The sequence below is a fragment of the Ochotona princeps genome, chromosome 9, assembly GCF_030435755.1.
Source record: "Ochotona princeps isolate mOchPri1 chromosome 9, mOchPri1.hap1, whole genome shotgun sequence".
In the NCBI taxonomy this organism is placed as follows: Eukaryota; Metazoa; Chordata; class Mammalia; order Lagomorpha; family Ochotonidae; genus Ochotona; species Ochotona princeps.
This window is the reverse complement of record NC_080840.1, coordinates 78046186-78060662: the sequence shown is the minus strand read 5'-3', so window position 1 is coordinate 78060662 and position 14477 is coordinate 78046186. Positions and strand designations below refer to the sequence as shown.

The window sequence follows — 14477 nt, the reverse complement described above, 5'->3', positions numbered from 1 at the left end:
GTGCTTGGGTCTCTGTAGACATGTGGGAGACCCAGAATAAACTCCTGGCTCGCAGCTTTAGACCAACCCAACTCTGGCTGCAGTGATTTGGGGAGTGAACCAGCAGATGCAAGATCTGCTTTTCCCTCCCTCTCTATGAATTCTGTCTCTCAAATAAGTAAATATATCTTAAAAACAAACAAAAAAATCCCTCTTCCATTTTGTATTCACTAAAATGAGCATGTTAAATAAACATGCAAACTACTCTATTTTTTTTTTTTAAATTTAGCCTACAGTCATGAAGGAATGCATGAGCTCAGGCAGATAAAATGAGCAGGGATCTCCCCGGACCCCAAGAGGAGGCTTGTGATCATACCCTGCACTCGACATCTTGGGACTGCCTAAATCCCACGGAGCAGGAGCAAGGCCCATCACTGGAGCCCTGTTGCGGGCACAAACATGACCTCTGTGACTGCTGTTTGCATGCCCCACCAAGCCTCTGAATGGTCCTAATGGGTCTCCCCTCCCCAGGCTCTCACATAGTGGAAGGATTCCTGCTTCAGTGGCCGGTCCAGCTCTTTCTTTCCAGCTATCCTGGAACTTTGGCCCCAGAGCAGCCTCTCAGAATTCCTCCCTACTCTAAGCTTTCTCAGACCCTTAGAGGGGTTCAGGGTAGGCTGTGCGGCTTCCTGGCCAGTCACTACAGCTGCTTCCTGATCCTTTCCTGGAATCTGAGGTTAGAAATGACCTAGGCTTCTCAAGCCCCACATGCTACCCTTGGCGGGCACCACACACAGGTACTTCAGAACACCCTACCCTGGAATGATCCAATGCAGAATCCCACTGCTGCCCTCAGTGTCTGGACCACCTGTACTTTGTGGCCCCAGACTGGGCTGGGTCTTTAGGCAACCACAACTCTGCCTGGCATTGCTGTATCCTGAGGCGTAGAAAGACACATGATCACACTAGGCTTCCCTGTGGTCACAGCAAAACTGGAATCCAGCAGAACTCAGCCAGGTAGGGTCCTGAAAGCTTTGATGACAATTTGTCCAGGATGTCTCGCAGGGTTAGAGGGTCACCCTCTGTACAGCAGGGACCCTGCAACCTTCCCCAGACCCTTGACAAAATGTCACAGGGGAAAATAATTGAACAGGGCTGGATGGGTAGTGGCTCATTTCATGTCCACCAGGACAGCCAAGGGACTCTACCCAGCTGTGCATGTTAGACTGATTAGATCCCTAAGGTGTTTGACACAGGCCAGATCCACGAGCCAACCCCTCATCTATGGCGAGTTTTGTGTGCTATGTGGGCAGGTGGAGGAGCCACAGCTGCAGCTGAGATTCTCACAAACACTCCTGAAAAGTAGGGCTGGAGCCAGCTGTGCACATCATCCTGGGTGATGGATACCAGGCACATGGGGGTAGGGTCAGCTCCAGCCACTTCCTCTGGGGTTGCAGCACCAGCCGGCCAGGCTCATCCTGCTCTAAGCACAGGTGCAGGGCTTCTTCTGGAAGCAGTCACATCTGGGCTTCCTGATGCAGCTCAGCCCCCCCTCTCCTTGCTGTGCAAGTTAAAAAAAAAAAAAAGATTTACTTGCTTATGTATTTATTTGAAAGGCAAGCGTCAGACTGTTCTCCTGCTGTTTTCCCAGATGCATCAGCAGGAAGCTGGATCACAAGCAGAATATTTGAGCTGATGTGGGATGCAGCTTAACCCACTGTGCCATCAACGCCGGTCCCCCACCAGGTAACCTTGGCAGGTAGTCTTCTCACCAAATTCCAGATGTCTCCTGGGCTGCATCAGGACTGGTCCTAGGCAAAGTAGAGGGAAGGAAGGGGTGCTGCCTCCAATCAACAGGACCTTGCAGGCTGGGGTCACCAACTGCCTGCTTACTTGCCCCCAATCCTGATATGGCCAAGGATAGATCTTGACTTTAGACCTGTCAGCAGCTTCAGCGATGCACATCTTTCCCCTCCTAGGAACTCACTTTGCTCTAGATCATTCCACAATCAGTCGGCTTCTCCCCATCCCACCCCCCATGATGAGCAAAATTCTCCCAGCATCGTCAAGCAAATGATGCTCTGTCAGGCTTCACCACCTAGCAAGGAGTAAGCTCATCTTTTCTGCTGTCCTTGGGCTGGATGGCAAGGGCTGGGCACTGGACACCTGCTCAGCTCTGAAATCAGTGCTATGACCAGAGACTTCTAGCAGTGACATGGCCTGACTCAGTCCTCCAACCTCTGAGTGGATTCTCAAGAGGCTGTTCCCTCCCTAACGATGACAGTATTCCTTCATGTCTCCCCACTGTGGGACTCTGAGTGCCCTGAGGCGGGTGGAGGCAGGAGGGCAGGTTTGGACCTCGCCATGGCCCCAGAGATGCCAGCGTCTTGGGGTATTCAAACGAACCTGCTGAGCTCCCCATGTTCCCTTCAGTGACAGCAAGTGCCAGCCTGTCACAGACCAGCAGTGGAAGCTGAGCCAACTGCCTGCCTCGCTCTTCCTTCTCTAGCCTAAACTTCATCCGGTGACCTGGCACCTTCCCCTCCCCACAGTCCACTCAGAATGGTCCACAGGGTTAGGGCCTGCTTCCCTACCTCTGTGTGTCAGGAGGCTACAGCCTGCATTGGTTCCCATTCATCATCAAGTCCCTTGCACCAGGACCAGCATAAAGTGGCCATATAGGAATGACAAACCAAGTAAATGAATATTACTGTGCAGTGTAAGGTGAGGGGGCGCTACACTCGACTCTGTTTCCCAGGCCCACAGTTCTGCCAGAACCCTCTCCTTTTTCAGGAAGAACCTCAGGGATCCATGGAGACCTCCTTCCGGGGCCTGGAGAGCTGGAGATAATGAGAAACAGTCTCCACAAGACATTCAAGAGCTCATTTTCTTGTCTAACTACAGGGGGGAAGATCTGCTTAGAATTTGAGGAGTGTGTGTTTGTTTGTTTGTTTTAAGGGAATAAAACCATCAGATGGCTTAAAAGTGCAGAAATGTTGGGCCAGTTCTCGTGACCCTCCTAGAGAGACTGGGGGCCCTGGGCGCAGCAGGGAGGCGACAGCAAGGAAGCAGGGCGGGAGCACTTGGCTGTCCCGGGTGACTCACCCGGAGTAGACTGTGACTTGCTGGCTGCTGGCCTGGCCGGAGCAGCTGTGTGCAGCTCTGCGCTCCGGGTGGATGGGGGCCCCTGGGTCCCAGCTGGGGAGCCCGCCCCCAAATCTGGGCATGCGGTAGGTGCCGGTGCTGGCTTCTGCCGTTGCCCTATTGCCCAGTTTTGGCACCGTACTTGCCATCTGCAAGAGTTCCCTGTTTCCTTGGAGGTTCTAGAGGCTGGAATTTTACGCCTGCTGGAGTCCGTGTTCGGGAAGGGTTTCCACCGAATCAGTTCTCGAAAGAGATTTCTGAAACCCGAAGCCCATGAACAGCGTCACGCCCGCCTGGGAGGCAGATTCCTTTATGAACCCCGTTTTACAGAGGAAACTGAGGCATGGAGTGATCAGCCTCACCCCCAAGGTTCAGTAAGGGGTTAGCCAGTGTCTGGATCCAGGCCGTGTGCTCCCCTTCCCCGATGGCAGATTCCCGACGCCAGACGCCGCCCCACGCCCTCTCGCCAGCCTGGACCCGCGTCTAGGAGCCGCCGCCCCTCGCCCACTTCCTTGACTCCCGCGGCCCAGGCCCCGCCGTTGTCACGACAACCGGAGGCCAATGGGGAGCAGCCAGGGGAGGAGGCCCCGCCCCGGCCCCACCCCTCCCAGGATACTCGGGTCTATAAGGGGCCCGGGGGCCGGTGGCGGGAGCTCGAACCCGCGGGGCTCGAGGCGCGCACGGAGATCCCGGAGTGTCAGGAGCGAGCGGACCTCAGAGCAGCAGCCACCATGTGCGGTAAGTGCCGCGCCCGCGTCGCGGCCTGGGAGTCCAGTACGAGTCACCTGGATGGGGGGCACGGGTGTGCTCAGCCCCCGACCCCCCTGCCCCGGCCTACCTGCTCCCCAGCCGCCGCGTGAAGGACGTCTCAGGAACTTGGGAAGCTGATCCCTGACTTTGGCCCCCTGACATAGAGGGGAGGACCCCGCCCCGCCTCGCCCACCCTCAGAGGTCTGGGTTTGGAGCCTAGTGGAGGACGCTTTCCACTCCGCAGTCGGCCACAAAGGCAGCCACCCGCAGGCTCACGCATCCCGGCGCCTCAGCCCGCCGCGCCCACCGCCCCCGAGAGCCCGCCCCGCCTGGTGCGCGTGGTAGGGTAACCCCAGAAGGAATGTGTGTCCTTGGGAGGATGTGTTCGGTGCTGCAGCGCCGGTGAGGCGAAGGGCTGTGCTTGAGGTTTGGGTGAGACGCGGGAGCAGCAAGGAGCCCAGGGCCCGCGCCGTCCCTCCAGGCTGTGCTCACTGGCTCGCTTGCTTGCTCTTTCGCGGAGGTGTCCCGGGGCACACATCTGCAGTTGCTTCCCTCTTGGCCTGGCCGCCTCCGCTGGCCGGCGGGGATAGCGCCGGGAACTTAGGCTGGGACAAAAGGTCACTGTGCTGTTTTTTTTTTTTTTTTTTCCTGGAGTAGGATTTGGTTACCCATTCCAGCCTCCCGTGGCTGGAGACCCTGGTGGAACTTTTGAAGCTATGAAAGGCCTCTCTCTGACTTTGCCCAGGGCTGCGGGGTGGGGCGAGCTGGTGGTGCTGAGCCCCGGGCTGAGGTCTATACAGCCTTTGTTCTAGAGGCCAGCTGCCCACCGCCCCAGAAACACCCCGACAGAGGAGGACGTTGAGGTGCAGCCTCACCCTTGCGAGCAAGCAACTGAATAAATTCCTGAACCCACAGGGCTCCTGATACGGAGGGTTGCCTTGGGCCATTCTGGGGACAGATGTGGCCAGAGGGTCTCCAGGCTCTTCAGGGTCCCAACCCCTGGCTGTTGCCTTCGAGGCCCCTGGGTTTGTGCTCTTGAACCAGGAGGCTCTTCCTACCCCACCCCAGCCCCATCCCCAGCACCTCCCCATGTGCCACCCTGCTTCCCACGGTGCCTGGCTCCTCCAGTGTTTCCCTGAGCTGTGAGGGGCTCTGTCTCTGCCCACACTCAGAAGCCCCAGGTCTTTCCTTAAAGGGAATGGGAGGTGCACATGTGTTGTCAGCTGGGGAAAGGTTGGGCTTTAGGGGGTAAACCAGCCTGTGTCCCGGCATCTTGTGGTACTAATTCCCGGTTGTATGTAGACAGGGACATAAGATCTCAAAGGACACCTGGGGCTCCCAAGCAGTATGGCCTCAGTGGGTGCCCACTCAGGGACCAGCTTAGAATTCATCCCCCCTCCCCGAGGTTGATCTGGCTGTGCAGCTAGACATGGAGTCCCTGGCATTCCTGCCTTGCAAACAAATTTCCTTTTCAAGTACAGCGGGAGAATGTCTGCATTGGGCACCACTGTGTCTAAGACCTGTCTGACGCTCCGCAAGCACCTTTGGCCCATGGGAAGCCATTCTGGGTAGCAGCAGGCTGGGATCGACACCCGCTTTGGGTGTATGGGAGATCATTGGTCTACGTTTTCCTTCTGTGCAATGCTCTCTTTTGTAATGAATTCATTCAAGTTTTCAAAAACTGCAAAAAAATGCTGCTGACTCTGCCCATGGAAAGCTTACAATATTTTCTTCCTTCATCTGTCCCTTCCTTCTTTGCTTCTCCACTTTTCTTCTTGCAGCCACTGGTAGATGTTTACAGAGGGATTGACCGCTGACCAGCAGTAAAAGTTGCCACGGCAGGAAGATGTTGAGTCTCTGCCTCCCCAGAACAAGGACAAGCCAGGCAGGCTGACAGCTTTCCATTTGGGGCATAGGATATACGTGTTTTAAAAGATGAGTTACCAAATGAAAGTAGCTGGGAGTTGGGGCTTATCCTGAAACAAATCCAAGGATGAGCACCCTGGAACCTCTCTTCCCAAAAGGGCGATGGACCCATGCTTCCCGGTTCTCCCAGCAGCCTCATGACTGCCTCACTTCTCAGGGTCACCTGTTAGCTCCAGTTCAGAGAAAGCAGAGAGCTGGCTTTCCAGGAGGAAGGAGGGGCCCCCAGGGGCCTGGGATCGAGAGTGAGCCCCAGCAACTGAGAGGAGAGGACAACCAGCATGCTGGGCTGGTGCATGTGACCTGCACACCAGTCACTGCCTCCGTAGTCCCCTCACCCTCCTCCTCATCCGTGTCATGTCTCCCTCTTCCACCCTCTAACAAAGACTTAGAACTGTTGGTCTCAAGATCCTTACCAAGGCCTTCACCACATAAGATAGCATTTATAGAGTCTAGGAACTGGGACCTGAACCCTTGGTGGCTGTTACTCACCCTGCTTTCAGGTGCCTGCTCTCCAGATAGACCAGTGAGCCCCCCAGACACTCAAGACTTGATAGGAAGCATCATAGTCAATCTCCCTCCTCCTCCTCTGCATAGACCCAAGTCTCCCAATCCCAGCCCTCTCAGAGTGGCCCCAATGCAGTCAACAGTGAGTTCTGGCTCAGTTAAAAACCCACTCCTTCAGTGTCCTGTTGGGAGAGAAAGCATGGCTTGTATCCCCCCACGATCCGAGATGACCAGGGACACACATAGGAGTCCACCTGCGTGCATAGAATAACCCTTTCAGAGGGTCTCTCCTCTGCCTGCAGGAAGCTTACCTCTCTCTTGAGGGCTCACTGTCCCCATTCTGGCAATTATCCAAACCCCATCAGGTGTGCTACCTGCTTCCTGTCTGTAACACTGCAGCTCCTAGCCCCCTGGGAGGGGGGAGGCAGCATCTCTGTGTGCACACTGGGGCTGGTGAGGCAGTTCATCCCCAGCCCTTGTGGCCTCACTGGACTTCTGCTCAGTTAGGCGCTGACTCAGGTTGGCAGCAGGCTCTCTGCCTTGCCGGCTTCCGCAGCGCAGACACCCTCACCACACCAATGTGAGGTGCCCCAGTGTGAAGCTTGGGAGATGTGGGTGCAGCTGGCTTTGGGGTGTGGTGCTTGCAGTCCAAGCTTAATGGCCCTTCCTACAGTACTGTGGTGGGCACTGCCAGATGGAAGAGTTGCAGGGGCTCCTCCTCCTCCCTTAACCTTATCTTTCAGGTTTCCCAAGGTCAGACACCTGGAAGTTGTATCATAGCATTGTTTTGTTTTCATCAAAGTAGCTTATAGTGAGAGATGAGTTTGAGTTTGCAGTTTCTGAAGATAGTTCGGTGTCAAGGCAATCCACTAGTTTAGTCATCTGCCTCTTTTTAATCTTCAAAGGAGATGTTTCTTCCTGAAAAGAAAAAAAAAAGGCTTAATTCACAACCAATGTCAGAAGACACCAGGCTTGGATTTTTTTTTTTTTCTTACAACTCTTAATGAAATCGAGAGTACATATCACTACTTGGTTCTTAATGAAATCCTGGAATGACCAGGACACCAGGAACTATTCGTTCAAAGTGGAGCTGTAGGAAGCACAGACCGCTGTTATATCCTGAGTCCCAGAAGGGTATGTGGCTTTACCTGGACAGGATGAAGCTGTCCCTAGAGGGGCCAGGCAGACGCTGAGAGCCCTTGGCCAGGCCCACGGGGTCCTCAGGGGCCCGTATGCAAGAACTAGGCTGTGGAGCCCATAGAGGTGCCTCCAGGAACCTCCTCTGCTTCTCATCTCTGTGGGAATAGTCCTTCTCACCTTCGCAGACTGGAAGTCATCATGGCCTAATCTGCATTAGGTTCATGGAATAAAAAGGCCAGTGCACCCGCCCAGCTGGTTGCCATAATTTTCTGTCGCTTACTGTCTGAGCCCTGAGCTTCTAAGGCCCTTGCTTTTAAATTTGGTCACCATGTGACGGCTCAGTCCCATGCAAAGAGTGCCAGGAACCTCAGATTCAAGATGAAATAGGGCAGCAGCCACAGGTCCCTCTCAGGTGCAGCAGGATGCCCCTGATATGCGTCACAGTCTCACTCCCTCTCTTTCACCCTATCCTCCTGTTTTAAGAGCGGGACCCAGAGAAGCCAAGTGCAAACTCTGGGTGCCAGGTGGCGGTGTGAGCAGAGGGTGTCTGGTTGAGCAGGGGAGGTACAACAGCCCTGTTCCAAGCCAGCATGTCTCCTGTCCATGGGAGGAACCCGGGACCCTCTGTGCTGAGGTTGCTCCTTTTCTTTCAAAGAGCTTACACACCTACTAAAGTCTGCCCTTCCAGGCCTTCTGCACCTCCTACCCTGGCCTCTAACCCCAGTCCTCTGTGGCCTCTGCAGGAACCCAGTGCAGACACCTGCGTTTTCCACGGCCACTCCACTCCACCACCCTTGGTCATTCCAGCATTGCCAGTGGAACCACTTCTCAATTTTGTAGGCCTCAGTGAGACAACCAGTGTATTCAGAGATTTCCTTTTGACTCTGTGGAAAGACAAGCAGGACCTGGTGCCATTTTACTGCCCTGCTCCTGGTTCCCTTAAAAATACTATTACCTGCCTTGCAAGCGGGGCCAGTGAATGGCAGGAAGTTAGCACAGAATGACGGCTATTGAAAAAGAAGGATGGAAAAAAGTAAATGGGAGGGGGTATGGGGGGGTGTTGAAACAGGAGAACAAGATAGTTTTTTTTTCATTTGGGATGGAAGGGCAGAGGGTCCTATGGGATTTGATTTGGGGGGATCCCGGAGGGTGACCGGGACCCAGGGTCTATATGCTATATGGCAGTATTGGCAGAAGAGGTGGGGGCACAAGGTTGGAGCCAGGTAGGGATGGCTGTTCTGGGCCCTGGGCAGAAAACAGGATATGATTTACATTGTTTTCCAAGAGAATGCACAGCTTCACTTCCTTCTCTGTACTCCTGCTACCCTGTCTCTTACCTGGTCCCTGCTGGCCAATCTTTGGGGACCATGAACAGCACCGAGCAGCTGTCCCCGTAAAGGCACAGAGGTCTCTTGTCAAAGATGTCTGCTGAATGTGCTTCTGGAAGTGCATCAGCTATGGTCAACAGATGTGTAGATTTTAAAGTTATGAACAATTGCCAAATTGCCGTCTGAAAAGGGTGCGTGAATTTAAACTATCACTTACTGGCCAACTGTTTGATGACTGGTCCCATAGTTTAAAATGCGGATTCTTGTATTTATGGATGGGAGAGAGTCCAAAAGCAATCTGACATGAATAGCAGGAGGAATTCCTGGGAAAGCAGCTTCATTTCAGTTTACTCTGTGTCTGAAATAAGAGCACAATGCAGACGCTATTTTGTTCACTTCGGTTCGATGGAGTGCCGAGAGATGAGCTGCAAACACGGAGTGCCTCATTAATGAAGGAAAGTACTGAATAAATGCAAGAGATTTTCATGTTGAAACCCAGATGTATGTTTTCTTATGCAAAGACCTGAAATATTCTGCCAGCTCAGCCCACTGCAATCATCACCTGGCTGTGCCCAGGGGGTCCCCAGGCCTCCCGGCTGTGAGGAACACACAGTGGGTGGTCCTAAGCAATGGACCCTCTAAAGGGTCCAGCCCACCAATGGTTCTAGTGGCAATCCTGCTCCACTCAAGGCACTCATGTGGGCCTGAGGCTCAGACAGGACCAGCAATACGTGCCAGACATGCATTTGAATGCAAGGTATTTGCTTGACAGTTGGAGATTTAGGAGCTGGCTCCCTGGTGTAGGCTAAGCCTCCTCCACCTATGGTAACACATCGCTCATGGGCACTGATTTGAGTCTTGGCTGCTCTACTTCCCATCCAAGTCCCTGCTTATGGACTGGGAAAGCAGTGGAGGGTGACCCAAATACTTGGGTCCCTGCATCCATATGGGAACCTTGGAAGAAACTCCTGGCTTCTGGCTTTGGATCAGCTCAGCTGTGGCTATTTTAACAATCTGGGGAATGAACCAGCAGATGAAAGATGTCTCTGTCTCTTTCTGCGTGTATGTCTGTTTGTCTCTCTTTCCCTCTCCGTAACTCTGCTCTTCAAATAAAAATAAGTAAATCTTTTAAAAATGGAGATTTGAAATCTTTTGCTCTTCTGAGCATTTGTGTCACCTGTAGTGTCTGTCAGCTCCTCTTGCGGAGGCGCATGTGTAATTTTAGGATGTTCCCGGACACCAACACTGATCTGTTGAGTGATGTCCCCCTTTGTATACCTGTCACCTGAAGTTGGGGACTGGAAGTGGTCTTTTTATTAACTGGGATTTGACTGTCTACCCTCAGAGAACCTTCTAATGGTTTGTGGAAAAATTAGGATTGTGAAAGTTTTACCTAAATATGGGCCACGGTGATGGCTGCATAGCTCTGTGAAAATGTGGAAAATCGTAGAATCACATCCTTTAAGGGAGAGATGCTACATGACATATCTGAGGAAAGCTATAAAAATTTTGATGTTGACCGGCACAGATGCGGATAGCCAAGTGAGATGGGTCCCTGGGGGAAAGGAGACTCTGTGGGCCTTTGGGATTACCCCAGCTTGAAAGCTTTTTGACCACCACAGATGCGTTCAGCCAGGCCACGTGGCTCCCTTGGGGAAGTAGGCCCCTGGGCCTCCCAGTGACACACTCTTAGGGCTTAGAGGGATGGATTTTCAGGGTGATTGTATGGGTGGTGGTAATTGATGACCTATGGGTCATGCCCAGTGTGGAATTGCTGCTGAGGAACTTCCATGGATGTAACAGAGGGGCTCAGACCAAGTGGTTTGGAAGCAGGAACAGGAGCGCCTTTAAGCATCAGGCCAAAATACAAGACCATCAACCATCTGGGACCTTCCAGAGAGAGTTGGCTAGTAGCAAAATCTGTTGGGGAGATGTGGGCTCACCCCAGCAGAACTGCATTCTCCATTGGCATGTCCAAGAACTGTAGATCAGAACAGGCCTGCCTGGGGAGCTAACAGGATGCCCAAACTGGGTTTGGTTCCTGCTGGTGAGGATGAGAGCCAGATTGGGGGCAGTGGCCTGGACTGGACATCACTACAGCCTCCACTGGCGTGAACGTGGACTGAGTCTGGGGACCGGCAGAATGGGCTTGACTCCAGCACTGACTGGTACTTGTGAGAGCCAGGAGGGATGTAGAATGGGCTAGGCTAGGTCTTGACTCCTGCTGAACCCATGAAAACTGTCTGGGCATGGACCAGGTATTGCTGTGCTTAAGCACCCAGCAGAAGAAAACAGAATGGGTTTGGGTCAGTTGAGCAAGACCACTGTTCCTGCCAGGACAGGAGGGGGACAAAGTCAACCTGGGCCAAAATGACCCACGTCAGGTTACAGCGCCCTCCAGCATACATGTGGGTCAGGTCTGGGGACAGACCAGTGTGGGCCAGTTCGTAATACCCACTGGCAGATCTGAGAACCAGGACAGGGTGCAAGAGGAGCCAAGTGAGGCTGCAACACCAGCCAGTTCACATTAGTGCCAGAACAGTGATAGTGGATGCTGACGTGAGGCAAGCCATACTAACCTGGGGTCAGTGGATGCCGGATTAATGAGCACTGGGGGCGGGGACCCAGTGGGGCTTGGGTCACCTAGCCTGGGTCCTGAGGCCTGCCTGCAAAGTGGGTGCTGGGTTCATGAGCCCTAGGGGTGGGAGATCCAACAGGGCTTGGGTCGCCTGGCCTGGGTCTCTTGGTCTGTCTGTGAAGTGGGTGCTGGATTCTTGAGTCCCAGAGGTGGGGGATCCAGCAGGGCTCAGGCTACCTGGCCTGGGCTCCTGTGCCCACCTGCAACAAGCACCCCAGCCAAACGAAGACAGCAAATATCTGGATGAATGGAGACTTGAGGTTGACCATGTCAGCTAATGGACATTGGGAGAGCTACATCATCCAATGAGCAGTGAAACTGACAGGACCCTGGGTGGATATTGGTTGGTGATTCCCCATCCCTGGGTACTGGGACATTTGGGAAGTTGGATGTGGTTTCTCTCTTTATCGCTCCCCTTCCCCCAGAAACAACAAAAAGAAATAGCAAACTTGGAAATAATGATTTCACCCATTTATCCCTAACCCTCAATCCGTTCCATCCTAATCAACTATGTAATTATGAAAAATAAAAAAATTGTAAAATAAAAGTATATGGATACAGGAAAAATATTTTTTGATGTTGACATTAAAAGGTAACTATCTTTTAAAAAAAAACTAAGGTAACAAAAGACTCCCTGCATGGCCAAATGTTTTTCTGGTTTGAAGTGTAGAGTGCAAGCTCGAGCTCCTGGCACCACAGATGTTTAGCAGGTGGCCTCCTGGGTGGGGAGCTCCTTGGCCCCGCTGGGCTGTGGCCCGAGCTACACACACAACTCTTTGACTCAATGCCTCTTACCTGGCCCAGACTCAGTAAGGAAGATGAAAATAGCTTGCTGCCAAAATTGCCCTTTTAATCATTTTTGAAAGAGAACTGACTGTCACTGCTGAGAAATAACAGTGTGCATGTGTTTATATAGAAACTCTGTACCTTAATACATGTGCGCAAATAGCTCCCAGTATGCGAGAATGCCGGATAGAAGTCAGAATACCATTTAACTTGGTGGCAGATTTCTGGACTGAGTGTGTGTCAATGAGTGTTGATTAAATCTTTGTGCTAAGGAATCTCATTTACTGCTACTATGACATTGGTGTCACTGAAGTCTGATCATTCATTCAGCTCTGCCCTGCTGACTTGAGTGTGATGTCAGTGGGCACAGATGTTACAGGTGGCCTAGTGTTACCTACAGGCAAGGGGTCCTGTGAGGTTCATTCCTGAAAAACAGTGCTCATCTCTTGGGGAGTGACTAAATCAGGGAGACGAAGTGCCTTTGTAAAGATGAAAGATGGAGTGCATGAGTGACCTGGCATTTGCTTATGCCACTGGACTTGGGACCTGGCTCTGACTCCTCACCCCAGCTTCCTACCAGCCTAGATTCTGGGAGATTTCAGATAACAGCTCAAGAAGTTGGGTTCCTGCCACCCATGGGGGAGACCCAGATTGGGCTTCTGGATCCTGGCACTGCCCATCCCAACCCTCCCCACCCCCCAGCCCTGGCCATTGTAAGAATTTTTGGTGTGAACTAGTGAATGAAAGCTTTCTCTCTCTCTCTCTCTCTCTTTTTTTTTCTGTTAGCCTTAGAAAGAGAGAAGACAGCCCTCATCTCCTATACCATATGGTGGAATTGGAGATGATGAGGAGGCAAGCCTGCCTACATGCAAATCTGCTGGCCCCTTGATCTTGAACTACCCAGCCTTTGGAGCTACAAGAAATAGGTTTTCGTTGCTTCTCTATGGTGCTCTGTTTCAGGACAGTCAATATGAATATGCCTGAAGCCCCATCACCTTCCATTCTGTTGTTTCCTCCATTAGCTACAGATTTACAGTCATTCCATTGTGTGCACATGCAGGGGTCCAGGACCTTGTGCAAAGACAAGAACACAAGCCCATATCTGCCAGGGAAAGTAAATGTTTCCTGACATAAGACTGGGATCAGGGAGCAATTCTGCAGGGTCTAGGAGCTGGACACAGAGCTGGACATGGAGCTGGGCTCTGGGAATCAGGTTGTCCCAGGTAGGGAGCACTTTTGCAGGGACCAGGAGCTGGGCTTGGAGCTGGGCTCTGAGGTAGGCGGGTACTACAGGGAGAGAGGATGCCGGATGCAGGTGAGGAGGGCTTGGAGTGCTGGCAGGCAGGGGACTTGGAGTGAAGGAAGTCCTCTGTGGATGACACCTGCTTGAATGATCACTACTGCCCACCAGCAACTGCAGCAGCCGGGATCTGGAGCCGGAGCTTGAACCCAGGTGCTCCAGTGTGGGACACAGACACCCTGGCTGGGTCATAATCACTAGGCTAAATGACTGCTCCATAAGCTCTTTAGTTTTAAAATTTTAACTTCCTTATTTTTACTTTATTTTTCATGCAGAGCGAAAGAATGACACCTTTCCTCCACTGGTTCACAACTCCCGCTCCCACACCTCGCAAATTCCCACAGTAAGCAGGAGTGGGCCAGGCCAAAGCCAAGAACAAGAGACTCCATCTGGGGCTCCCATCAGGGTGGCAGGGACCAGGTACTTGAACCACTTGCTGCCTCACAGAGTGTGCACAGCAGGAAGCTGACAGAGTCAGAACTGTGCCCGGGCGCTGTGATACCAGACACAGACATCCAGCGCAGCCAGGTTCTCAACACCTGCCACCCTGTCTCGCCCCCACAGATGTGTCATGTGCCCACAAGTGTTTCCTTAACATGTCTGCACCCCCACCTCTCTTTGAACAGGAATCTTCGCCTACATGAACTACAGAGTTCCCCGGACAAGGAAGGAGATTTTTGAAACCCTCATCAAGGGCCTGCAGAGGCTGGAGTACAGGGGCTATGACTCAGCAGGTAGGGCGGCAAATGGCCTGTGGGCAGGGGCTCCACAACCCTCTCTGCAGCCCTCCCCACAGTCCTCCCCCCAGCCCTCCTCGCAGCCCTCCTCACCCCCGGATTCATCCCAGTAGGGCTTGTACTACCTGGCCACTTTCTGGTGCAATATGAAAATAACACTGTAGAAAAGCAGCCAAAATAATTCTGGTGGAAGATGATAGGAAGGCAGAAAAAAGTGGGAAAAACTATACTACAAGTACCACCCA

At 52.8% G+C, this 14477-nt stretch overlaps 1 protein-coding gene across 1 annotated transcript in view; it reads left to right on the top strand.

Moving 5' to 3' along the window:
• Positions 1-3654: 3654 nt before the first annotated feature.
• GFPT2 (glutamine-fructose-6-phosphate transaminase 2) overlaps positions 3655-14477 on the top strand; it is a 34062-nt gene continuing 23239 nt past the window's right edge. Inside the window, exons 1-2 of the mRNA XM_004599023.4 lie at positions 3655-3861; positions 14122-14229. Of these exons, the coding sequence (XP_004599080.1) occupies positions 3855-3861; positions 14122-14229 (115 nt within the window). The 5' untranslated portion in view covers positions 3655-3854. The remainder of the gene's footprint in view (positions 3862-14121; positions 14230-14477) is intronic.